General features: G+C 44.5%; 1 protein-coding gene across 1 annotated transcript; it reads right to left on the minus strand.

Annotated features, from left to right (window-relative positions):
• Positions 1–12,037: 12,037 nt before the first annotated feature.
• LOC123426401 (tRNA-dihydrouridine(20/20a) synthase-like) lies at positions 12,038–25,493 on the minus strand. Its single transcript, XM_045110235.1, has 12 exons — positions 25,227–25,493; positions 24,993–25,119; positions 18,784–18,911; positions 18,626–18,695; positions 18,421–18,532; positions 17,947–18,064; positions 17,478–17,517; positions 16,540–16,601; positions 15,227–15,299; positions 15,072–15,155; positions 12,856–12,936; positions 12,038–12,558 (listed from the first exon to the last, which is right to left on the minus strand). Exons 1-12 carry the CDS (start codon positions 25,394–25,396, stop codon positions 12,370–12,372), a joined length of 1,254 nt encoding a protein of 417 aa, XP_044966170.1. The 5' UTR covers positions 25,397–25,493; the 3' UTR covers positions 12,038–12,369.
• Positions 25,494–25,994: the final 501 nt, after the last annotated feature.

Genomic DNA, 25,994 nt, shown 5'->3' on the forward strand with positions numbered 1-25,994 from the left:
GTGATGTGCTATGGCACACATGCATGAGGTCTAAACCCTCATGTCACCATTGTACTTGTGAGAGTGTGCATATGCTAGTGTAGGTGTTGTTCTAGTGAATAGCACATGTGATGATGCACTATTCACTATATGTGATTCCATGTAGCTTTTCTTTTCTAGTTTGTGCCCTTTTGTTCTATGCAAGTGCCCATGTATTATATATGTTTTTGGGGTAGAATCATCCCAGGAATCCATTGGTGAAGTCAGTTTTGCCTTTGGAACACTTTATGGGAATGTCATATTCAGATTTGTTCTATGTTTGGAGCTTGGTTCCATGAGATGTGGTGAGCCCAAGAGGTTGATTCCTTGTTGTGGCATTAGAGGGTGACCCCTCTATGGCATGTTGGTTTTGTTTCATGCTTAGTAGTTCTTATGTGCAAGATGTGCCTAGTAAAAGTAGGCATGTGGCTGAAATTCCAGTTTAGTGAAAATCTGTGATTTTCACAAAGTCTGAGAATCTGTTTATATTTTCTTCTCCTGTTGTTGAGCTTGTAGAGATCCATGTGTTGTGAATCAGCCTTAGCTATCAACTGGAAAGTTGTAGATTTTGTGTTTATCTAGCTCCCTGTAAATTTTCATTCCATTTGGAGTCCTGTAGATATTGTTTTGGGTGTTGTCAAAATGCTTGAGAGCATAAACAGCTAGTGAGAATCTGGAATTTTCACTAAGTCCGTGAAAACAGATATTTTTGGCCAAGTTAGCAGCTATGTAACTTTCTGTGTGAAACTCCTTTGCATTATCTTTTTGCTTGTGCTTGTAGTACTTTTGAATAGCTTCTGTCACATATCTTATTTGGCTTATGTGGGTGGTTGTAGGTGCTTTGCATGTAGCTCTCAAACTGCTATGATGTTGTTTATGGCAGCATGTATAGTTTTGATGTTTTGATGCTTGTGAGTGCATAGATGATGGTGTGGTGATATTCCTTGCACAACCACATCCATGTTTGTTTGTTTTATGTCTTGGCAGCCTGGGAATACCAGAAGTATGCCATTGGTGTGTGTTGTGATGGATTTGACACGTAGGACTTCATTTCTTGTTTCGTTGTTTCCTGTTGATCCGTAGCTCCGATCGTTACGTTCTTTATATGTTTTTGCATCGTTTTCGCGTGACCCATCTATTCATGTCATTCTCATGCATGTCAAGATATCTTAGCGTGCAGTTATGTCCAGGAACTTAGATTTTCTTCTCATGCTTGTGCTAGTGACTAGAATAGAGATGCATGTTCATTTTTATCTCATGCATCATGTGCTTGTTGCATATTGTGGTGTTGTTGTTCATTGGATGCTATTTTTATGTTGGGTAGCACCAGGATCGGAGAACGAGTACGTGGATCCGGGAGAGTATGTGCAGGACGAACAAGAGCAGTTCCAAGCTGAGGACATCACACGCAAGATGATATGACCTTGATTCCATCTCTAGACTTGTTATGCTAGCTTACGTTTCTTCCGTCATATGCTCGCTGCCTACCACTGAAATAATTGCATCCTGATATTGCCATGAAACCCAAACACTTATCCCTTCCTAGCAAATCTTGAATGGCTAAGTAGGCTTTGCTAAGCTTCTAATGTTAGTGTTGCTAGTTGCAGGTGCTTTGTCTCATGAGATAACATGAGTTAATATCATTATGTTAAATCTGTTATTTAATTAATGCACCTATATACTTGGTAAATAATGGAAGGCCTAGCCTTTTGCCGGGTGTTTTGTTCCTTTATTGCTGCCATAGTTACCGGCTACCAGTGTTTGATTCCATAACTTACCGCTCCTAACACGTTCGGGGTTGTTATGGGGACCCCCTTGATAAATCGTGTAGTGTTAAGACTTGTCCGGCGGGACCCAACATTGGAGTTAATTTGCTAATCACTCAATAATAATCTGCATAGGGAATAGCTACCCCAAGGAATTTAATCAACAACCCGGGCCAGTGCTCCTCATGAGTGTTGGTCCAACCCAGAGCAGCTTATTACGCTCCCCGGGGCAACTCGGTGTTTTGGCGTGGTAACCATCGCTCATCCATCGTGTCCTGAGACTGAGATACGCGGCTCTTATCGGGGTCGTCGACACGACGGGAGGTCCTGCTAGTCTTGTCTTACCTTGGCGATATATCTTGCGTATAGGGATCCCGATGAAGCTTTGGTTCTCCCCAGAGTTGAGGTTTTCCTCTAAGGAATCTGACGAGATCACGAGATTCGTGATAGAGGATTACTTTGCGGCCCGTGACCGTTTGTGATGGACTAATTGGAGCACCCCTACAGGGTTTAATCTTTCGGAAAGCCGTGCCCGCGGTTATGTGGCAACTTGGAATATTTGTTAACATCCGGTTATAGATAACTTAAACATAATCTAAAAAAATTGCCAACTATGTGTGTAACCGTGATTGTCCCCTTCGAAGACCTCTCTTCGATCGGGAACACGGTGGGGTTATGTTTGACATAAGTAGGTGTTCAGGATCACTTAGTGATCAGCTAATCATCGATCGCTAGTATAGACCACCTTCAATACATGCTCTACGTAAGATAGCCATCATATATGCTTAGGATCTTGCAACCTAAATACTCCACCTTCCTTACCTAATAACTTGACTAGTTGTGGCACCGAGGTCATAGATTGTTGAGTCCCCGTGGCTCACAGATTCCTTCAAAACACCAACAGGTTCAGGTACCCCCGAGACAGGTGATCCTGACGGCACGCGGCTGGCATGGCAGTACGACGAGGAGAACGACCGCCTGTACGTGAACTATCCAGAAGACTGAGGCATGGTCGTGATCGTGGGCAAGCATGCAGGGTAGCATATTCATTTCTCATGTTCTGTAGTCCGTAGCGGAACTACCTTGTTTGGATGCGTGATGTAACTCTGATATATTTATGAGATGTCACTTGAATCCCTTATTGTCATTCTACTATTACTATGTATGTGCTATGTTACCGTGCTTGCGAAACGCTTAGATGCGCTTCTTCCCAATTCGGGGCCTCGATCCCTAAATCAGAAAGGACCGCATCTTAGTTGTTACGCGCGCCCTGTTTTGGCCCGGTGGATATTATTTATCCCGGCGATTTAGTATTTTCCGAATAGGAGCATATTTTCAAACGCTCGTAAATCTTTAACCGTGCGTCGGATCGCGTCGTATTATATATGTAACTCGTGTAGAGTTTCGCGTAGATTATGATTTTACAACTTGCATGCATTTTTGGAGTAGTTTGACTCGCCGTTTGCCTAGATTTGCATGTTGTCCTAATATGTTAGATATCCCGTATTTATTTTTGCGCATGTCCGGATTGTTCAAATTTCATAGATAAAATGTGCATGTTGTTCGGGGCCCTTTGTCATGTAGTTTAGAGTAGTTGTTTGCATTTTTGCATATAGATTCCGTCGCTTGTTTGCTATGTCGTGTTTAGGACATATTCTCGCATATATGTGTGACATTAGTTTTATTTTTTGAACCCCACATATTATATATGTTTTCGGGTTAGAAAATCCGTAGAATTTAACTGTGCAATTAGTTTTGCCTTTCAACTAAGTTAGCGTGCATGATATTTTTGCCATGTTGTCCTCTTGTTTATTTTGTGGGATTTATTTCGTGCGTGAAATGCATGAGTTATGAACTAGAAATATGCCCTTGGATATGTATGCTAGCCCCTGGTATTTTTGGTTGCAATAGAAATCCATGTTTAGGTGTTGTTTGCTTGTTTCCAACATGCTAGGAAATAGTGCTGATTTGGAGATGCTGAAATATTTCCTAGTCTGAGATCTATAATATTTTGTTGTTGTCTTGCCATGAGTTTTGCTAGTGATTTACAGCTTCTTTGGGGTTGGTGCAATGGAGTTAGTTGTAGTCCTTAAGATTCTCTAGCAAGCTGTAAATTTTCATGCCATTTGGAGCCCTATAGCATATAGTTTTACTGCTGTCAATATGCCTTCAGATCGAAAACTGCACTATCAACAGTGTTATTTTCACCAAGTCTGAAATTGTGTGTGAGATGCCATTTTGTGAGTTCTTTTCCTAGTGATCCATGCTTCCATGCTAGATGTTATTAGTAGTATGTTGTAGTGCATCTTGTCCACTACTGTCTCATGCCTTGTTTGAGCATTTTAGATTTATGTAGCTTGTTGTTTTGGGGTGTAGAAAATGTCATGTTGCTGTTTTTGGCAGATTATGACTATTTCTTGTGTAGCTTGTATTTGTTGAACCGTTGCTCCGTTTTGATTGTGTCCTATATGAAACTTGCTTATAATCTCGTATAGTTTCATATTATGTTTCTGCCTTCTTGGTTTGGAATGTTGTGGCTGCCATTTGCATACATATTGCATTCATGGCATCATATCTTGCGGTGATCATATCTTTTGAACCGTAGCTCCGTTGGAGATGTTCCATATGTGTAAATTGATTGGAACGCCGCGTAGAATCACGTAAACCACTTTATTTTGCTGTTTAACAAGTATTAAAACATGTTAGTTCAGATCTGGACATAATTCTAATTTAACATGTGGGGTCATCTCGGAGATGCTATAAGTCGTTTCCGACCTCATTTAAAATGCCTAGATAGGTAGAATAATTACGCTTCATCTCTTTCCATGTTTAACCACATTTAACACTGTCGTGTACCTAATCGGGATAGAACTAAATAATCCGTATGTGGAGTTTCGTCAGACTTCACTTAATGTGTAGTGGTTGATTGTGTGAATTGCCATGTCATACCCTGCATAACTGTATCGTTCATGCATCATATGTGTTGTGCATCGTGTGGTGAATATCATGTGTTGATTCTTGTTCCCGGTTTGCTTCGTCTCGATAGAGTTCTGCAAGCGTGTCGGAAAGTGAGGACCCGTTCGACTACATCGGTTCGTCTGCTTCTTGAAGTCGTTCTTCTTCCAAGCGGGATATCAGGCAAGATGACCATTTCCTTAGATACCATTACTATCATTGCCATGCTAGTTTTATCGTTTCTATCGTTATGTCTCGCTGCCTACCACCTGTTAAATATCAGCCTCTCAACATTGCCATGAAAACCTTCAACCTGATCACAACCTAGCAAACCACTGATTGGCTATGTTACCGCTTGCTTAACCATGTGTTAGCGTTGCTAGTTGCAGGTGCAGTTGCTTCCATATGTTAACATGGGTTTCTTGTTATACCACCATATTAATTGCTATTTAATTTAATGCACCTATATACTTGGTAAAAGGTGGAAGGATCTGCCTTTCTAGCCTGGTGTTTTGTTCCACCTTTGCCCCCTTAGTTTCGGCTATCGGTGTTATGTTCCATAAATGAGCGCTCCTTGGGGTTGTTATGGGGACCCCCTAGATTCTCGTTTTAGGATAAAGCTCGTCTGGCAAGGCCCAACATTGGTACTATATTTGCCCAACATAATAATTATGTTAATACTGAAAAACATAGGGAGTTAGCGCTACCCGAGGAGTAATTCAACATAATACAGGGAGGGCCAGTGCTGGTCCAAAACAGAGCACCGTGCGGGGCCAACCCGGGGCAATTCGGTGATGTCTATCAGGCCACCGTACGCTTCGCTTATCCCTCATGTACTAAGAACGAGATGCGCGGCTCCTATCGGGATCGTCAACACGCCGGGCGGCCTTGCTGGACTTGTTTTACCTTTATCGAGCGTCTTGTGCGAGGGATTCCGAGGATGCTTTGAGCTAACTCGAGGTTGAGGTTTTCCAATAGGGATCCGAGGAGATCACGGGTTTCCCTGATCGAGGTCATTCCGTCGCAGCGTGTGGTAGTTTGTGATGGACTAGTTGGAGCATCCCTGCAGGGTTAAATCTTTCGGAAAGCCGTGCCCGCGGTTGTGTGGCAACGTGGAAACTTTGTTTAACACCCGGTTCTAGATAACTTGAAGTTAACTTAATTAAAACTTGCCAACTGAGTGTGTAATCGTGATTGTCTCGTTCGTGAGCTCCTTCTCTGATCGAGGATACGGTGGGGTTATGTTTGACGTAAGTAGGTGTTTAGGATCATTCATTTGATCACCAGTAGTTCACGTCCGCTATGCGTAGATCCCCCCCCCCCTCTTATTCTTGTACTCGTAAGTTAGCCACCTCATATAAATGCTTAGTCGCTTGCTGCAGCCTCACCACTTAACCATACCTCACCCATTAAGCTTTGCTAGTCTTGATACCTTTGGAAATCAGATTGCTGAGTCCCCTGTGGCTCACAGATTACTACAACACCAGCTGCAGGTACAGGTAAAGGATTACTTAACGCAAGCACATTGATTGTTCATATGGAGTTTCTTCTTCTTCATCATCGATCTAGGATGGGTTCCAGGCCGGCAGCCTGGGATAGCAAGAATGGACGTCGTTCTTTTCTTGTTTGTTTTCGTCCGTAGTCGGACCCTGCTCTTCCTCATGGTATTTATGTATTGTACTGATATGACTCTGATGTAGCTTGTGGCGAGTGTAAGCCAATTCCATATACTCTTCTCTTCAGTACATGTACTTGTAACGATATCCATTCTTGCGAAACGACGAGATGAGGTTCTATCCTTGTCGAGGCCTTCGCGCCAAAATAAGGATAGGATCGCATCTTGGGCGTTACAGCGCCGATCTTCGGGTCTTGCCCAATGTCCCTTCAACACTCAGAAAGGAGCTTGTCCTCGGCCGACGTTTATGCCTTCGTCCGCTTGCTCTTGCGCTCCGGCTTCACCCCGACAGCAGTTTGGTTGGCGAACTCCTCCTCGAACAAAGGCTCCCCGTCGATGTCCACGTCATCGTCCTCCTCCTCAAGTCCATAGTCCTCCGGGAACTCATGGTCGAGCGGGAAGTCATCTAGGCCGATCTGATCTTGCATGAAGGTGTCATGTGGATCATTGGTGGCTTGCGTGAATGGCGCTCGTCCGTCCTAGCTTTGATTCTGATCGTGATCGTACGCACGAGCCGTCGGCGCACCTTCGAAGATCATGTTCTCGAGGAAACGGTTGGCAGTGTCATCGTCGACAGCCGACGGCATTTCGTCGAACAGATTGCGGGCTTTAGTGAGCATGTCGGTTGGCATCTCACGTTCGCATTTCCTCATGCCACCGGACGATGATCCGCCTGCCACCGACACGGTGTTGAGGTCGATGGTCACCGGCGCGGTCGTGGAAGGGGCCACGATGCTCACCTCTGGCAAGCATTCCCTGGAGAAGCGATTGCCTTGCCGGTAGACGTGGAAGCCAAGAATGGACTGCGTGCAAGACACGCGCGGCGACTCTGGCAGCATCATCCGAGGATATGTTGACGAGCCCGTGTTGGTCGTGGCCGCGACAACAGCGGCGTTGATAAGCCCGTGCTGGCTAGGTTTTACCCCTAGGTATAACAAGGCCTCCATCATTGTTGCCTTCACCCGGGCATTGATGTCTTCTTGCTGAGCGGCGACGGCGAAGGCGTCGGCGGCAGCTACCTCGCCCCTTGCATCCTACGTGTGCCTCCGGCCCTTCCTCTTGGCCGACTCCACGGCCCGCTCCTCGGGCATCAACTCCTTCTTCTTCTTGGGTGGCGCCCCAGCCTTGCGAGGGGGCGTGGGCCTTGCCTCTGGCTTTGGCGACAGCGACGGACGAGGCCATTGAGGCGATGGCGACGGCGGCCTCGAAGTCGTCGTCCATGGCAGTGGGAGCGGGCGCGGGAGCGAGCGGGAGAGTTTGGGGAAAATGGAGGGGAAAAATAGCCGCTTTGTCACCGACTTGCGGGCTAGGGAGGGAAGTAGGCGCGCGTCCGCTTCGTGTCCGCGCCGACGCAAATCAGGCTCAAAATTGGGTCAGGAATGGGTCGACACGCGGAAAAAAAAGCGGACGCGCGTCCGTTTGGATCAGCGCATTGAGCCAACTTTTTGTCCGCGCGGACCCAAACGGGCGACGACAGACGAAATGGGTCACCCCGTTGGAGTTGCTCTTAGAGGGAGATGACGGGCATCATGAGAGAATAGGAGGGGCACGTGGCAGATTGGAAATTTGGAAGGAACCTGGCGATGCTCGTCTACTGTAGCCGATCACCGAAGGCGCGAGAGAGGGTGCGAAAAAAGCATTGGGGAGACTTCCCCTCAACGCGAACGTGGTTGCTAGGTTGACATGGAAGTTCGCGTGCGCCAATACACATGTGTGCGATCCAACGACAACAAAAGAGTCCGAGGACCGTGATCATCTCTTCATCCTTTGTCGGTTCTCATGTGGTCTGGAGTAGGCTCAGAGCATGGTCAGTTGTGGACTTCCCTATCCCAGGCTCGGCCTTCGGCTCAACCAAGGAGTGATGGCTGTGGGCTAGGGAGAAGGTGCACAAGAATGCTAGGAAGAACTTCGACACGATGGTTATTCTGATGCACTGGAAGCTTTGAAAGGAACGCAACACCAAAAAATTTGACAACAAAATTTCCTCGGCTACCCAGGTCTTCCCGTCAATTCAGGAGGATATTTTCTCCTAGAAATCAGCGGCTCGTTTGATAACCTTACTTGTTTAACGGCTAGTTGTTTCACTTCCGAGGTTTGCTCCTGTGGTGCTCGGTCTAGATCGCATTTCTCTTATCAAAGACGCTAGAGGCCTAGTCACGAGGAAGCCATCCACGTCGCTCCTTATAGCGCTATGAATAGTGCTCGCCACCGGCCTGCCACCGCGTGTAAATTGTGTGCCCCGCCGAGGGCATTTTCGCCATTTCATGCTTGGCGTATAAAAGCCAGACCCCAATCCACAGCACCCCACCCCTCCCTCCATCCCTCGTCCGCCGTCACGCTCTCTCCCCTCCCATCCCACCCTTCCTCCTCTCCTCCCATCTGCATCTCCGAGCTGGGGGACCCCGGCCCAGATCCACTCGCCGACGCGCCGCAGGACTCGCACGGCCTCGCCGCCCGCCGCCGCCGTCGGGGCTGTCGCGCGCACCGCCAGCTCGCCTCCTCTCCACCAATCCCCCGTCCTCCCCACCAACCCGAGTTGTTCCTCCCCGCCACCTCTCCTTCCCCATTCATCTTCTCCCTCCGCTGACGCCGCCACCTCTCCTTCCCCATTCATCTTCTCCCTCCGCTGACGCCGCCACCTCTCCTTCCCCATTCATCTTCTCCCTCCGCTGACGCCGCCACCTCTCCTTCCCCATTCATCTTCTCCCTCCGCTGACGCCGCCACCTCTCCTTCCCCATTCATCTTCTCCCTCCGCTGACGCCGCCACCTCTCCTTCCCCATTCATCTTCTCCCTCCGCTGCCGCCGCCACCTCTCCTTCCCCATTCATCTTCTCCCTCCGCTGCCGCCGCCACCTCTCCTTCCCCATTCATCTTCTCCCTCCGTTGCCGCCGCCACCTCTCCTTCCCCATTCATCTTCTCCCTCCGCTGCCGCCGCCACCCCTATCTCTCCTTCTCATGCATCCTCTCTCCTCGTCACATCTGATCGGACGAGATTGCTGCTGCCGATGGAAGGAGGTGGTACTCTCTGGTCGAGGTGGCAGCGTCGTCGGTGATGCTAAGGTGAGCTTCTCTGCATCCTTCTCCTCCTCCGCTCGTGATCTCCATCACTCTTTCTTTCTGTCCATCTATGCAACGCAAGTGTTATAGTTTTTCTTTTTTTTTTTGAACAAACCTCTCACAGCAAGCCTAGCAGGGGAAGAAATGGGCAAGCGAGACCAGCAGGGTAAGGAATATGGTGTAGCCTCACACGTTGGCTTGTTGCTTGCACCTGAAGAAGACACAGGCCAGCAGTCGATGGACAGCATATGGTGTTGGTTACAACAGGCTCTGAGGTAGGATGTGATTCTTATCTTTGAAGAATGGCAGGCTCAAGTTGTGAATCTGCTGCTACACATTGGCTGAGGAAAACAACAAGCATACAAATGATAGTCGGCAATCTCTTGACTGCGAGGCCAATGAGATTTACGAACTTCATGCAGTAACACTCTAAATAAGTATAGATTCAGACCTCACCATATACAGGTTCATCCTATTGCTTGCCTCGCTATTCCATGTTCATTTTTATTTTGTGCTAATGAAGTCATTGCTGGATTAATTACAAGGAGGTGTGTTATGCCAGAGCAGGAGGCTGGAAGGGATCTAATACTATGGTGAACATTTTCTTCAATCATACCAAAATACATTAAAAAATTAGCTGCAGTTGTTGTCCTGATTTACATGAGAAACTGCCACATGGAGATGGTCTGAGGTTATCTACTGATTCAAAGTTTTGCACACTATAAATGCTATTTTTTCCTAATTATTTAGGTATAGCTGCTTGATTTCTTTGGGTTTAGGACTGCTTCTGGATGCTTAATTGATCTTTGTTATGAGATTGTAGATACTGTTGTGGGGTGGGGAATGAGTGCATCTCACACTTGGTCTCACCGGGGTTCCATTTGGCTTCACTTTGCTCCTCTTCTTCTGCAGATCCTTTGCGGGTTGAGTTATTGGTGAAATATGGATGGCTTCTCGTGTAGAACCGAGTTTACATAATTTTTTAATTTTGTAGATAGACATATGCTTTTATCAGGTTTGGTTATGGTATGTTCATATTATGTAGGAAGAGCATCTTCATATCAGGAACAAAAATCATGGGTGGAAGCTATTGACCATGAGGATTTACTTCAGTGACCTTCACTTGAACTATAAGTTGGATAAAATGCAGTAAAAAATATTCGTGCATGCTTATCATCATGATGAACTTAGTGGTAGATCTACCTTGCAGGTCATTCTCACGACTCAGGGGTGGATCTACTAAATTCTGAACATGTTCCATGTGAGACAAATAGCATGTTAATTTCATCTTGAAATAATCATAGCTAGGGGATGAGGTTGCTGGCTGTGTCATGTGCAGAGCTGGAGGAAGAAGGTGCGAGGCTTGGAACTCTCCATGTGAAGGGCTCAGGGACAACAGTGAGGAGCATGGCCGGTGTCCAGCTCGACCTCCTCATTTTTATGTTGTCCTTGATAAGACTAACATTACATCTTATTGTTAAGATAGGGTGATTTTGATACGTGACGTTTCATTTACTTGTGTAATTTAGCCTAATTGCAAATTGCAAAGCTAGGGAAGCGTAGTCATCATTCAGCTTTCGAGTTATAAGAGATTTTGAGTGTTACGGTACGACTTGAAATTAATGCAGCTTGCTGGTATTCTGTCATAGCGGATTATTGGAGAATGTTGTAGATCTATGTTTATACTTTACTTAAAATGAATTGTTTCATATAGTATGTCGATCTTACTTGTCTCCTACAGTATGTCCTAACTGTTAATCCACAACAAGCCGCACAGGAACAGGTTACATTACTAGATTACAATTATTCATGAGGGTTTATTTCCATTCTTTTCTCTCTTGGATGGAGGAGTTATTTGGCAGGCTGGCTTTGTAGTATTTCAATTCCATGAGTACTAATTTATCAGGCCTGATTTCTCATGTTATAATTTAAGCTTTGTTGCCACCCACTCAAGTTTGCTTGCTACGTTTTTGACAGTACCTCCATTAGAACCAAAGATATTTTAGTTAATTGATGTTCATAAGGCCTTGCTCATATATATTCATGTTTTATTATCAGTTTAAACTAATCTTACTTGTATGGTTTGAATGCCTGGTTTGCTCTCGCTTTTTTTTACGCCAGGGACGCAACGGGTCATACTCTGTCGTGGATAAGATATGTTGCACATCATCTTAATGATGCTATTTTAACATCAGAGCAGATTCTACACGATGCAAACAAGTATTATTGAGGTCTGGATGATGATATCGGCAATGGTGGCACGTGCAACCATGACTCCACGTGATATTCATCACTACTCACTACTCATCGCGGGCTAAATGATTGAAGCTATCTATGGGCATTTCTACTTATGTAGCTTTCTTGATACACGCAATGTAAATTAGTTATTGAAAATTGATCGCGTGTCTTTCTTATGATGCTATGTATCAACTTCATACCTAAATATCTATTTCCTTTTGATCCAAGCGGCATCTAAATATTGTAACACACATGGTTTGAATGCTTGGTTTGCCCTAGCCCTTTGCGCCATCGGCGCAACGGGTCATCTAGTAGACTATAAAACCTTACAAGAGCTCTGTTCCTTTCTAATAAAATACGGCTGCAACCCTTAGACAAAAACGTGGCAAGTTCGGGATTTATAAGTTCCGTAATGTATTTGCCGAGACTATTGTAATCCTCTTCCTAAGTAATGTAATGTGTAGCTTGTTATCCCAGAAGAAGAAAGTATCGACGACATGACTGAAGGCAGCATGCAGCTTTCCCTATCTTTTACCCGCTCCAATCCATATTACTCCCTCTATACCTAAATAATTGCAGTTGGGAAAAACTACAAAGTTATACTAGAGCGCGGCGCCAATTAATATGGATGAGAGGGAGTAGCTTTTTCTCTGGAAGCTCAACTGGATGCAGTTACAAGTGCTGGGCTTTCATAGCTGCCATTGGCCAGTGTTGCGTATCTTGGCGGCAATAAGGAATCCACATGGGCGAAGTAGTCTTGTTCCCTGGATGGCTCCCTCAATACAGGTGCGTCAAGGACAGAGTCAGGAATGGCGTCAAGAGTTTCCTCCAAGAACTGTGCAAGTGTCTGCACATCCAAAAAGCACAGCAAATGATTTAAAGATCCAAACAAGTACTCCCTCTGTCCCATAATATAAAAGCATGCTTGACACTAGTGTAGTGCCAAAAACGCTGTTATATTATGGGGTGGAGGGAGTATTTCAGAAACGGCGCAGTTGTCTTGTCAAAACGATGCAGATGTTTATTAAAGTTTGAGAAGCACAACATCATTTTTTACTTAGAGCAGCATCAGAACGTGTTACGGTGTGGATATTGCTATTATTAGAGAAGGCCAGCAAAGAGTTTACTCATTTTGATAGCTTACCTTGCAATGGCGCAACGTAGAATCAGCCCTACGTTTCCACAAACTATTACCAGGCTCTGAGTGGAACAAATGTAACAATGGCTGTGTCAAAAGAAGTGCTTCTGTCAGTCATCAATGAACAACCAAGTGTTTGCATAATACTCCCTCGGTTCCTAAATATAAGCTTTTTTAGAGGTTTCACTAAAGGACTACATACGGATGTATATAGACATATTTTAGAGCGTAGATTCATTCATTTTGCTCCGTATGTAGTCCCCTAATGAAATATCTAAAAAGACTTATATTTAGGAACGGAGGGACTATCATGTACAAAATGATGAAAATGCTAATACAGGTGACATAGCAGCTTAATCTAAAATACTACTATCATTGTGATAAAACAAAAGAATTGCAGCACTTGAAACTGCTACATCTTGATTAAGCAGCTGACAATCAAGGATTAAAAGAAGGACAGCCCGGTGCATGTAGCTCCCGCTTGCGCAGGGTCCAGGGAAGGGCCCGACCACTTTGGATCTATTGTACGCAGCCTTTCCCTACATTTCTGCAAGAGGCTGTCCCCTTCAGCTGACAATCAAGGATTAACAAATAAATTTTCTTTACCATTGCAAATGCTTTCAAGAAGTTCACACTGTCTTTTACCAACTTTCTCTCTTTTTCTGTTTTTATTTTAAGGTATGCACTGCTATTTAATGCATAGAAGCAAACGAATTAGAAAACTCATGCTTTCACAGTGCACTACTGTGCACACCGACTTCTAATGAATTACATTATTACAAAGTGACTGCACTAAAGCCCTCAAATTAAGAGAACTTCAACAAAATACAGAATACCATGCATAAAATAGCACAACCAGTCTTCAATACCTGTTATGACCGCCGACGGGCTACGGGCAGTTAGGGGCTTGGACCACTTATCGTATTTTTATACGCAGCTATGAGATTATGTATACTCATGTAAAGACATGTTTTGGAGATTAAGAAGTAGCAAACCTATTTGCTCGGCTTCTGCCGGCAAACCCGAAACCCTAGCCGCCGCAATGGCTCCTTCCCCTCGCGCGATCACTGCGCCTCAGCGCCGCCGGCCGCACCCCAGCCGCGCCAACCCTCCTTCCACCCCTATAACCTAAGGCCACGCCCTGGTAGGAGCCTTGCTCCTATCAATACCATTGCTCCATGCAGTAGCGGGTGTGGCTGCGGCTCCTCCACCTCTCCACACAGTCGCTTGACCCACGGGCCAAGCGCAAGCTCGGGTCGCGTTACGCCGGACCATTTCAGGTGTTGGAGCACATCGGCAGCGTCGCCTACCGGCTCCAGTTGCCGCCGGACGCCCGTATCCATGACGTCTTCCATGTGGGGCTGTTGAAGCCTTTTCGCGGTGACCCGCCAGCGACTTCGCCGGCTCTTCCACTAGCCGCCAACGACCGTCTCCTTCCGGGTCCAAAGAAGGTGTTGAAGGCCCAGCTGAGCCGTGGTGTTTGGCGCCTTTTGATCCAGTGGCAAGGCCTTCCGGAGGAGGACGCCACTTGGGAGCAGCTCGAGGAGTTTCGCCAGCATTTTTCAGACTTCCAGCTCGAGGACGAGTTGTTTGCGCAGGCGGGGAGAGATGTTATGACCGGCGCGCATTATAGCCGCCGGCGGGCTACGGGCAGTTAGGCCTAATAGCAGCTAGGGGCTTGGCCCACTTATCGTATTTTTATCAGCAACTATGAGATTATATATACTCATGTAAAGACCTGTTTGGGAGATTAAGAAGCAGCAAACCTATTTGCTCGGCTTCTGCCGGGAAACCCTAAACCCTAGCCGCCGCAGTGGCTCCTTCCCCTCGCGCGATCACGGCGCACCAGCGCCGTCGGCCCCGCCCCCAGCCTCGCCAACCCTCCTTCCACCCCTATAACCTAAGGCCACGCCCTGGTAGGAGCCTTGCTCCTATCAATACCACTGCTCCATGCAGTAGCGGACCTAGAAAGTGTATGAAGTGGGGCAAACTAATTGAGTGGGGGCATATTCTCTAGAAATTCAGAGAGTTTAAGCATATATTTTGAAAATACAAGCAAATCTTATTGAAATTTCAAATTTTCAGTGGGGGCCTGGGCCCCCACTCACCTTAACGTGGTTCGCCCCTGGCTCCACGTGATCATAAAATTATGCTATCTGTGTCATTAAATGTAGATCAACTCTTTGTATGAAAGCAGAAAGCGGAAAGAAGAACCTTCACACCTTAACAAGTTGCCTCACGTTTGGCCTGCTGATGCCATACTGTCCAATTATAGAATCACCATAAACTTGGTAGCTCTCAAGGATCTAAAGCAGAGTTCAGTCAATAGAAGAATAGGTCATAAAACAAAAAAAATCGACTCTGCTTAATGTTAAACCTGGCGACGCGAAGAGCAAGATGTTGCCATGCCATAAATTTCACTATCCACGTGCCCTAGCATATTCCATGGACTGCAACATTTATTCACCAACATAATACTATTAGGACAATAACTGACATTGGAATTAGCATCCAACGTAGTTCCCGTCAGAAAAGGAAAACGATAACAAATGGGGTCAACATTAGAAGTTACTGTTGATTGTTGGAAAAAATATTAAGGCTAGATATGAAGGTGGGAGGGGATGGACCTTCCAACACATTCACCAACAGTCTTTAAGTAGCAAAAAATGGTAATTTATCAGAACGAAAGAGTTTCCTTGTTATTGGTCTTTCACTTATCATTTGGTCCCCGTATTCTGTTTTTTGGATGGGCTGATTGAATTATAATATGTGCCGTATACAAGCAATTGAAATTATGTGTCACTCCCTCAGCTCCACAATTCTTGCCATGGTTTTAGTTCAATTTGAACTAAAACCACGACAAGAATTATTGAACTAAAACCACGACAAGGATTATGGAACGGAAGGAATATTTGTATATTCCCTGTTCGGCACCTACATAATGATTTTGCTTAATGTTCCTGAAGCAATGGAACTATGGAAGCCATCACGTTGAAAGTTGCAAATATATTTCAGTAGAAAATGAAGTTCACAATAGTATCTTCACTATTATGAAGATCTGAATTGGTGGCTGTCTGTTCACCACGAAGTATTAGGAATCTGTGTTCTCACTTGAGCACCATTGCTGACCTCCTGTTTTAGCAATTATTACAAAAAAGTTACTGGCCATTGAATACAATTAGGTATTGGGGACCTTGTCGCAGATTGGCTATCAGTGCTACACAAATTGAAGGAGTCTATCAGAATTGTCAGTCGAGCTTGACCTCTTGATTGCTAGAGGGGTGCAGATCTCACCAGCTAAGGTTGAAGGCACATTGCGAATAAGTTGAGATGACCATCTTATCAAGCTGATTCATCATCTATGACTAGTATAGCCACCTAGTTAGGTACAATCCATAACATGGCCTGACCCTTTTCTAAAGCCCGCAAGTATAGTTGTTGAGTCCTAGTCAGACCATTTTGATCAGAGGAGATGGCCATGACCCATGTGTAAGATGACAATCCCTTCATTCCTACACGATGTGGATCTGGTCCTTTTTCCAGTTCTCCAGAAATGAGCTTCGGGGTTTTGTTTGACCGTGTTAATATGTTACTCTGAATCTCTTTGATTTTCAAAACTATTGAGATGCATGAAATGAGAGTTGAGTATCAATACAGGGTTTTTTTTATAATCAAAATGGAAATTCATACTTATTGTAAGCAGCACGACCAACCATAACTCGATGGGCGCCTTGCCTTATGGATGCACTAACCTGCAGCCAAATGAAGGTCTTCAGTGCAACTCGCTACTGCAATGTTATAAATGATTCAAGTTTGAGACACCAAAATGGTTTAATCCTGATAAACTGTACAGTAATCAAATCCTAATAAATTAGTTAGTAATGTGCTCGGTAGGAGAATAACCCGACTAAGCCATGCAAAATGTCAATAACTCGCTATCTTGGTATCTCTTTAGATATACCCAACTCAAACCACTTCAATAACAAAACAACAAATGATTCTCCAGCATAGAAACGTTCACGAGTCATGAAGATTGAAGAGATGAATGTTAGAGAAAGCATGGCATGCTAAATCACAATGTTGTGTACTCCTATTGTGGAGAATCAGTATGACAGAGGGGGCAGGTGCAGGAGGGGTCATGCCGTCATGGTAGAAGTCCTAATATAGGCAGGAGGGATCATGCCGTCATGATAGAAGTCCTAATATAGGGGTCAAGTTAGTCTACGAAGCATGACACCAACGAGCTGGTGACGATAGTATCTACCAGGGAATCAGCCGCACAACCTCTGTCATAGGGACTCTAACGCAGACAAGAAAAACGGCAGCAGTGACATGTCAGGTTTTGGTGCTCATGTGAAGACCCTGGAGGACTGGACAGGTTCAGTGACACATAGCCAAACCCCGACAAGGCAACAACACCACCCTTGCTGCCCCAAGTGAACTTGGACTCAACCTGAACTGATAAACATACCGTTCAATGTGGTCATATAGATACCAACTTCTAAGAATTGCAGCAAAACAATTATAATGTGACATTCCCATCGTTACCTATTTTCACAGTAAAAGAAAAACAGAAGTTAACATACTTGCTCAATAGTCGTTAAGCCTCCATTTAGTGTAAAGTGTACCTCTGGGAAGTCCCGCAACAAAGCATAATAGTACTCATATCTGCAACAATATCCAAAAAAATAGCCAGCAAATTAAAAATTGAAATATTAATGAAGCATAACATTAATAAAGGCGAGTCTAATCTGAATTCCAACATAGCAACCTATTACGAGGTACAAAGGCCAGGATCAACTATTCAGAACTCAGCCATCCCCAGAAGTAAACTTTCATTACTGATAATACAGTCCGGGTATGTAAGCACCAACAAATTTAAGTATGAATATTTCTACAAGCAAAGCTGGAACCACATAATAGTATCAGCATAGCGCACAACCATTTATTACTGTCTGTGCATAATTCTTAGTGTCAACCATTTATTACTGTCTGTGCATATGTTTTCCAGGCTGTAAGGATATTGGTGTTGCCATTCTATATATTCTATGGATATCTTTGCATGCAAAATGAAAATGGAATCAAGCGCAAACATACTTTAAAGGAGGAACCGTCCGATTCTCCGCAGGACTGAGGCCACTGAGCAACGCTTTCCGAGCATGAATGATAAAATGCCTAGTTGGTGACTTAGAAACAACCTTATCTACAAATGTACCTAGTGAAATGTGACAACAAGTTAATTGCACTTATTAAGAACATGTCACTATATGTCAGCAGTCCGCACCCAGCACTTGGGAAAATATGTAACCATCAAGACAGAGACGAACTTCCAAAGAGAATTGGAAAGATCAATAATAATCCTCTATAAAACAAGTTTTGCTAACTATACATGTATAAAAAAATCCAGAACTAAAGCACTGAAAAAATGTATGTTCAGCACATGATTACTTCTTTTTTAAGATCATATATTATAGGTTTACTTATTCTCTGTAGTTACGAAAGCATATTATTCGATTGCGGCACAAATTCATTTCCTAATATCTGGAAGACTTTAATGGAAAATCGAGGTACTTTGAAGTAATCTCACAAAGTTCTTCGTAGGAGTCACGATCGTCAACTCCAATTCTGCATTTAACACTGACAGGGACATCACAATTGGCAGCAATAGCTGACATAGCATCCCCTACAAACTTCAGGAACCAAATCAAGTTTTATGCAGGAGCAAAAGGAGCTAGCATTTATATTACACCATGGTTTTGTAGTTCATGAAGCAAACCTCTGGATCATACATTAAGCGAGCACCGAAGCAACCATGGCCAGCAACTTTGCCGCTGGGGCAACCACAACTAACACAAAAGTCCACGAGAATTTGTAAATTATACAAAACTGTAGAATGTACTGTATAATCAGGTGAGACATGACTGAGGCTGTTACTTCAGGTTGATCTCATCATATGAATAACCACTTGCTAATTCAGTTGCCTTTGCCAAATTGTCAAGATTACTTCCACCAAGTTGTAACACAATAGGGTGCTGTTCAGCAGGAAATGCTAAAAATCTATCCTGCATATTTTGAAAATTAAAATTAAGTACCAACTTGGCATATGATTGGTGTGTATAATGATATCAAAATGGAGTAGATCCACTTTATTGATTCATTCATTTCCAGAAGAAAAAAATGGCAATAATAAATACAAATGAAAACCAAGTCATATTAGTGTTTACATAGTAATATCAATCAATATATGCTCCCTAATTTCTGAGGCCTCACAGTCAGTTGAGATCTTCAATTTAATATTGGATCACCCAATTTTGACCGGGTCAACAATTTCTGAAGGACTTCCGTAATTTTGGAGTTCGCCCATTCGATTGGGGTATTCAATTATTTTAATTCACTATGCTCCGTAATTTTGGAGTTCGCCCATTCGATTGGGGTATTCAATTTTCAAATTGGTTCACATTTTGACCGGGTCAACACTTTTTCAAATCAATCGGCATCCACCGGCTTATAAAAACATATCAATCCCGCGCACCCTCTCATCACCTAGAAGAAAGAAGCGCCAACATATTTTGTTGCAGGCTTGTAGCACAAATAAAGTACATGCACCACCGACGCGGAAAATTTCCCCACACAAATATGAGTTGATTGGCATATAACACAGAATCACACTGGGAAAGGCCCACTAAACCACCACATTATAAATAAAAAGAAAACACACTCTATCATCTCCCCCACTCGCCAAACCAAATATTCCCTTAGTTCCAAAATATAAGGGGTATTAGTTTTTTCAAAATCCAAATTTCTTTGACTTTGACCAAGTTCAGAGCAAAAAATATCAACATCCACAATATTAACTAAATAAATATGAAAATCCATTTCATGATGAATCTACTGATACCGAATTGATATTATGGATATTGATATATTTCCCTACAAATTTGGTCAAACTTAAAGAGGTTTGTCTTCTCGAAAAACTAATCACCATAAATTTTGAAACAGAGGAGTAAAAAAATATGAAAATCCAACAACACGAACGGCGCAGAAAAGCGCGCCCAACCCTTCTAGTATCAATCAATACTGCTAGCATGTTTATCAAATTGAGGTAGCTCCTACACATCAGCTACCACATAGGAAGTCCACTGCTGCCTTATCATGTAAAAAACAATGGAGGATCATTTATCGTATTTCCAGTGGTTTGAATATGACTTCATCAGACTTTACATGATGACATTGCATGAACTTTTGACTTGAACAATATTCATTTGTACGAAAAGCCGACAGAAGGTGAAGTCATCTTGTTTCACTGTTCAGGATTACTCCAATCCTATATACCTAAGAGAGTCATCCCCACTAACTTATTTATCTAACATGCAAGCATGCCACCTCACCATGCAACAATGAATGGGATAAGGCCCACCTCGACATGCAATCATGCATGGGAAAAGACACACAATACATTCAATCATGCATGGGAAAATGTTTTCCATTCAATTATTCTACTTTGACTCAATAAATATTGTTACAATTATGCATAATCAAATATAGTAACTCATATGTATTTTAAATTTTGTTCTCATATTATCAACCCGAATTTTTATGAACAAATTCCCACAGCAACACGCGGGGTATCCTCTAGTTTGTGTAAGAATGTAGATACAGATTGAAACTAGATGTCTTAAGTTTAACCGAACTGATTTCTAAACAGAATATGCAGCACGTACTGAGGTTCAGCAGAATGTCATCATTGGTTCTTAAATAACCCAATGGACATGTCAAGTTCAACTCCACAATGAGATAGATTCTGGTTACTGACACAAAAAAATACTTCAGATAGCTCTCTTTTTTTAAATGCATGTTGAAAAGCACAGCAGAGGAACTATATTACACAAAATCAAGTACTGTGAAAACAGGGCTGAAAATTGCAAGTGTCTAAGAAGAATCCATGAACCGCACGACTAGTACACACGTAACGAAACTGGAGAATATACATAACTAAATCTTAAATGCAACCAGATTTACCGAATAAAGCACACAATCTGATAGGTTAAATCCTCATAGCTACTCCCTCCTTTCTGGTTTATAGGGCTCATCTCAAAATTTTCAGATTTCCATTATATTAGGCTCATTTTGAGTCTAATTGAGTTAAAGTGCTTTGAGTCCCAAGCCATATTTAATACATAGAGTTTAGAGAAAGGAGATGAGTGGTTATGCATACATCGTTTTCTACATCCACTATCCAAGTCCAATGAGAAGGAGGATGCTACATTTATTGCCTTGGAAATTGAATATGTGAGAAATATTTAATTGTGTAGTTAAAACTAGTGTCATCCATTCACAATTCACCTTGGTTGATGAGATTTCAGATTTGAGCCCTATAAACCGAAAAGGAGGGAGTATGATGCATTGTGTATACTAGCAAAAGGGCCCGTGCGTTGCAACGGGAGAAAAAAAATACCACACGCTTTTAATTTTTTTATAATCATTTTGATTTATTAAAATAATAAGCTAACTAACTAATGTAGTCGGTCCTATCCTATTTTGTTGAGAAATCAACCCGTCCATTGTTAATTCCACCATGATGAGGAATTGAGTGGGACAAGCAAAGCAAAACAAAGAGGCTACGTGAATTGATCAATGGATTGTTATCTTATTTCACTCATGGGATAGAGAATGTGGGATCAGATGACAAACTGAAGGTGGTGTTCCATTCTCTGTCTCTACAACAATACAATCTTACATTTAATACATTCATTAATCAGCAAACAAATCCCCACAAAACAAAATTTCTTGCCGGTGTTTGGCACACGGTTAGAGGCATGGGGAGGGAATCTCACCAGATGATGAGTTCCTGCCGGAGGAGGGGATACGATGAGGGGAGCAAGGGTTAGGCGTCTCTATCTGGCCATAAGGAGTCGCCGTTGCCGCGCCATAACCTCGGAGTTCCCCGTGTGAGCCATGGAGGCCCGCCTCCACCTGCAAGTACTTCGCTCCGCCGCGCCTTATCCGCGCGCCGCCGCCGTTCTGCATCGAACAGACGCATCATCTCAGTCACTGTAGCTGTCGCATTGATTTGATCCAGAAGTTGTGCTCGAGCGCCGAAAAGGGGGCAGCAAGCGGGCAGAGGTACGGCCGCGGAGGCGGGTGGGTTGAGATCGACAACGGTGGTGGTTGAGGTCGGTCGCGGTGGCGAGTCGTGTGGCAGCGGCCTGGGCACAGGCCAGGGTGGACCAGGGTCGACGCGATGCGCTCGAGCGCCGCAACGGGGGCGGTGAGCGGGGAGAGGTACGGCTGCGGAGGCGGGTGGGTTGAGATCGGCAACGGTGGCAGTTGAGGTCGGCCGCGGCGGCGAGTGGTGTGGCGGCGGCCTGGGCACAGACCAGGGTAGCCCAGGGTCGACGGGAGGAGGCGATGCGTACGGGTATAATTTTTTCAGCGAATCGTTTTTTCCTTTTGCGTTCCAGATAAATGATGGAGCGCGGGTTGAATAACAAAAATTACAGGGGCTTTTTTGTAAAAATGCCTCCGTGGGTTTTCCGACGGAAGCAATAGCCTCTTTATTAGTAGGTATAGAGGTATAGATTCTTAACCAATTATTTTAAGAGTGATTCTCTTGTAATCTCTTCAAAATGGTTAGGGGATACGATAGCTGACTACCTCTGAATAAATTGTAGATATAACCTTATCTAGAGCATATGACCAGTCCAAGTCTACCATCTGTTTTTCTTTAGTAACAGATAACAGATAAACATCACGCTCTCTACATAAGTTGTTACCTGTGAGTTGTGAGTAACTCTATCTGTGCACGTCACATTACTGGCCTCTACTTCTTGCACAAACTCCATTGACCATAAGAAAATAATTCTTGTGCAAATTTAAAATTCTATGATCAAGGAGCTTGCCATGCTAGGTGATAAGTGGTCAAGAAAACGGTGATGATGTAACTATTCTCGTATGAGTTGTCGTGGAGTTTGGCGTGTTACCTGATCCGTGATCATGCTAACGGTCAAACATAACATGGCTTGTACCATGGCGCCAGTGAACGAAATATGCAGCACAACTGCGTTTAATATGTTACTTTCCAGTGCATTAATTTACACGCCTCTCCAAGAACCTCTCCCTTCAGTTCTCAAATATGTTTCACTTTTCATTGGAAGCTCATGTCATTGTACTGTACATTTTTTGCGCGAAACAGTTACCGTACATTTTTTGCGCGAGACAGTTACCCTACGTTTGTTACTACTGCCATCTTTGATGCAGCTCGACTAGTACAATATGTTAGGAATATGCAACTTGTATTCCCATGAGGCCATAGACCGATATATATACATGTACAGGTGTGGACTATATGCAGAAAACCCCTTATACAATGGGATAAATACAAAGGGGTACATGGCTATATTATATATACTCTAACACCCCCCCCCCCCCCGCCGCCCTCAAACTCATGTTGGATGAATAATACTGAGTTTGGAGAGATAGAAGTCATGTTGCGCTCTAGACTGGGCCTTCGGCAGGAAATCCGCCAACTGTAACTCGGAAGGCACATACTAAAGAGCAATAACCTGATCCTGCACACCAGCACGCACATAAAAAAGCATCAACACCAATGTGCTTGGTGAGCTCATGCTTCACAGGATCGCGCGCAATGCTGATAGCACCTGTACTGTTAGATAAGAGCAGAGTAGGTGTAGTGACAGAAACACCAAAATCCTGAAGTAACCACCGTAACCAAGTCACCTCTGCTGTCAAAAGAGCCATCACTCGCAACTCAGCCTCTGCATTCGAACGCGAAACTGTGGTCAGTTTCTTCATCTTCCAGGCAATGAGAGAACCACCAAGAAAAACACAGTAAGCAGAAAGTGAAGGGCGATCTGAAGGATCACTAGCCCACGTAGCATCTGAATAGGCCTGAAGTTGTAAAGAACTGGAGCGAGGAAAGAATAGACGGTGAAAAATCATGCCCCGAAGATATCGGAGAACACGAAGGAGGTGACTATAGTGAAACGAGGTGGGAGCGGAGACAAACTGACTCAGAATATGAACTGGATAAGAGATATCCGGACGAGTGACAGCTAGATAGACAAGACTGCCAACAAGATGACAATAACGCGTCGGGTCAGGCAGGGGGTCACCATCAGTATCACGAACGTGAACATTGAGCTCCATGGGAGTCTCAACAATGCGCTCGTCAGTAAGAGCAGCACGAGCAAGAATATCCTGAATATACTTTTCCTGGGATATAAAAAAGCCATCAGAGGTAGAAGAGATTTCAATCCCAAGAAAGTAACGAAGAGGTCCAAGATCAGACATAAAAAACTGCTCACTAAGACGGGCCTTTACAAAGGTAATATACTAGGGGTCATCACCAGTGATGATCATGTCATCAACATAGAGAAGAAGAAGAGTCCGACCACGAGGAGAAAGGTGGACAAACAATGCTGGATCATGAGCACTGGCTGAAAAACCAGCAGCAGTTACCACAGAGGCAAATCGCTCAAACCAGGCGCGCGGGGCTTGCTTAAGGCCATAGAGAGAGCGACGAAGTCCGGGCCGGAGATGAGGGCGGACAGATCTTGCGAGCACCAGAGATCGACGGGGGCGGACCTGAGGAACCAATCCAGCACCAGATCGACGGGGGCGGACTTGAGGAACCAATCCAGCACCAGATCGACGGGGGCAGACGAGATCTTGAGAGGCGGATGCTCTCCATATGACGAGAGCCCGAGATGTGAGCGCACCTGGCCTCGAGTTCCAGCGGGACTCAGGCACGGGATCGAACAGGACTCGGGAAGAGGAGACAGCTGCGGCTGTGGATCGGAAAGAGCACGAGTTGCGCGTGCAAAAAAGAACCTGGGCTCTAATACCATGTTAGGAATATGCAACTTGTATTTTCATGAGGCCATAGGCCAATATATATACATGTACAGGCGTGGACTATATGCACACAAAAAAACTTATACAATGGGATAAATACAAAGGAGTACATGGCTATATTATATACTATACTCTAACACAATCAATGCCAACAATTCTAATCCACATGAATCAAAATATCTAGTCAGGTTAAATGAAATCAGTTACTATCCCAAAGCACTCAAGCTTAATGGCACCGGACCAAGAAAGACCAAAAGTGGCTAACTCACCAACTTATCTTTCTGATGCACAATAGTCTCGGCGACCACCATCTCTGTATATAACCAGGCGTGCCTCGATATCAGCCGCGCGAGCGTCCTGTAGTGATTGTCTGTCCAGTCCATCATCGGCGCCACGCTGCAGGAGCAGGGGGGTGGGGGCAAGAAAACAAGCATCAGTCAGCTCCGACCATGGCCAGGTACATCGACCAACCCCTAGTGCCTTAGATATCTGAATCCGCTCACCTAAACAAGGGAGGAAGATACTCCCCGGGGGGCAGAGAGCTCGCAGCGCGACACGGCCGCAAGCCGTGAGCGTGTGACAAGAACCGCCCGGGCTGGCTGCGGAGGAAGAAGATGCCGGGGTTGGCAGGCACTAGTGACGGGAGCAGGGCGTGCCACGCGGCGGACCTCATCGCGATGGCTATCTGAGTCCCCGCTCCCGCACGAGGCGGCGCCGCTTCTCGCGCGTTACGCTCGGGTACTGGTGAGTGGTGCGGCGGCTCGTTGCCTTTGCCGGTCGATCTGAGGCGGCGGCGGCGACTGTGCAATCGTGTAACGCTACGGGCCACTTGAGTAAATGGATTTGCACCGGAAACAAGAACATCTACTATGTAAATCCGTCTGTCTATTAAATAATGCATTTTATAATTAAATATTAAAAATTAATTTTTTTTAATCCATAATATTACATATAACATAAACATAATAGTAAGCGGAGCTCGTTCGGCTCCATCGTGTTTATATCCGAGGGCTAGCTCCGTCCTTCATAATGTCGATCCGGTCGCCGCTGAGGTAGCACTACTAGGGAAAACCCTACTAGTAGCGCTGGTTATATTATTAGCAGTAGCGCTGGTCCACGCGCTACTGCTATCGCGCTACAACTAAAAACTAGCAGTAGCGCAGATACAGGCAGCGCTACTGGTAAGTTTAGTAGCAGCGCTTGATCACAGAAAGCGTTGCTGCTAAGCAGCGCTGCTGCTAATATTTTCCAGCGCTACTGCTAACGTTTAC

Source organism: Hordeum vulgare, chromosome 2H (genome assembly GCF_904849725.1).
Source record: "Hordeum vulgare subsp. vulgare chromosome 2H, MorexV3_pseudomolecules_assembly, whole genome shotgun sequence".
NCBI classification, from domain to species: Eukaryota; Viridiplantae; Streptophyta; class Magnoliopsida; order Poales; family Poaceae; genus Hordeum; species Hordeum vulgare.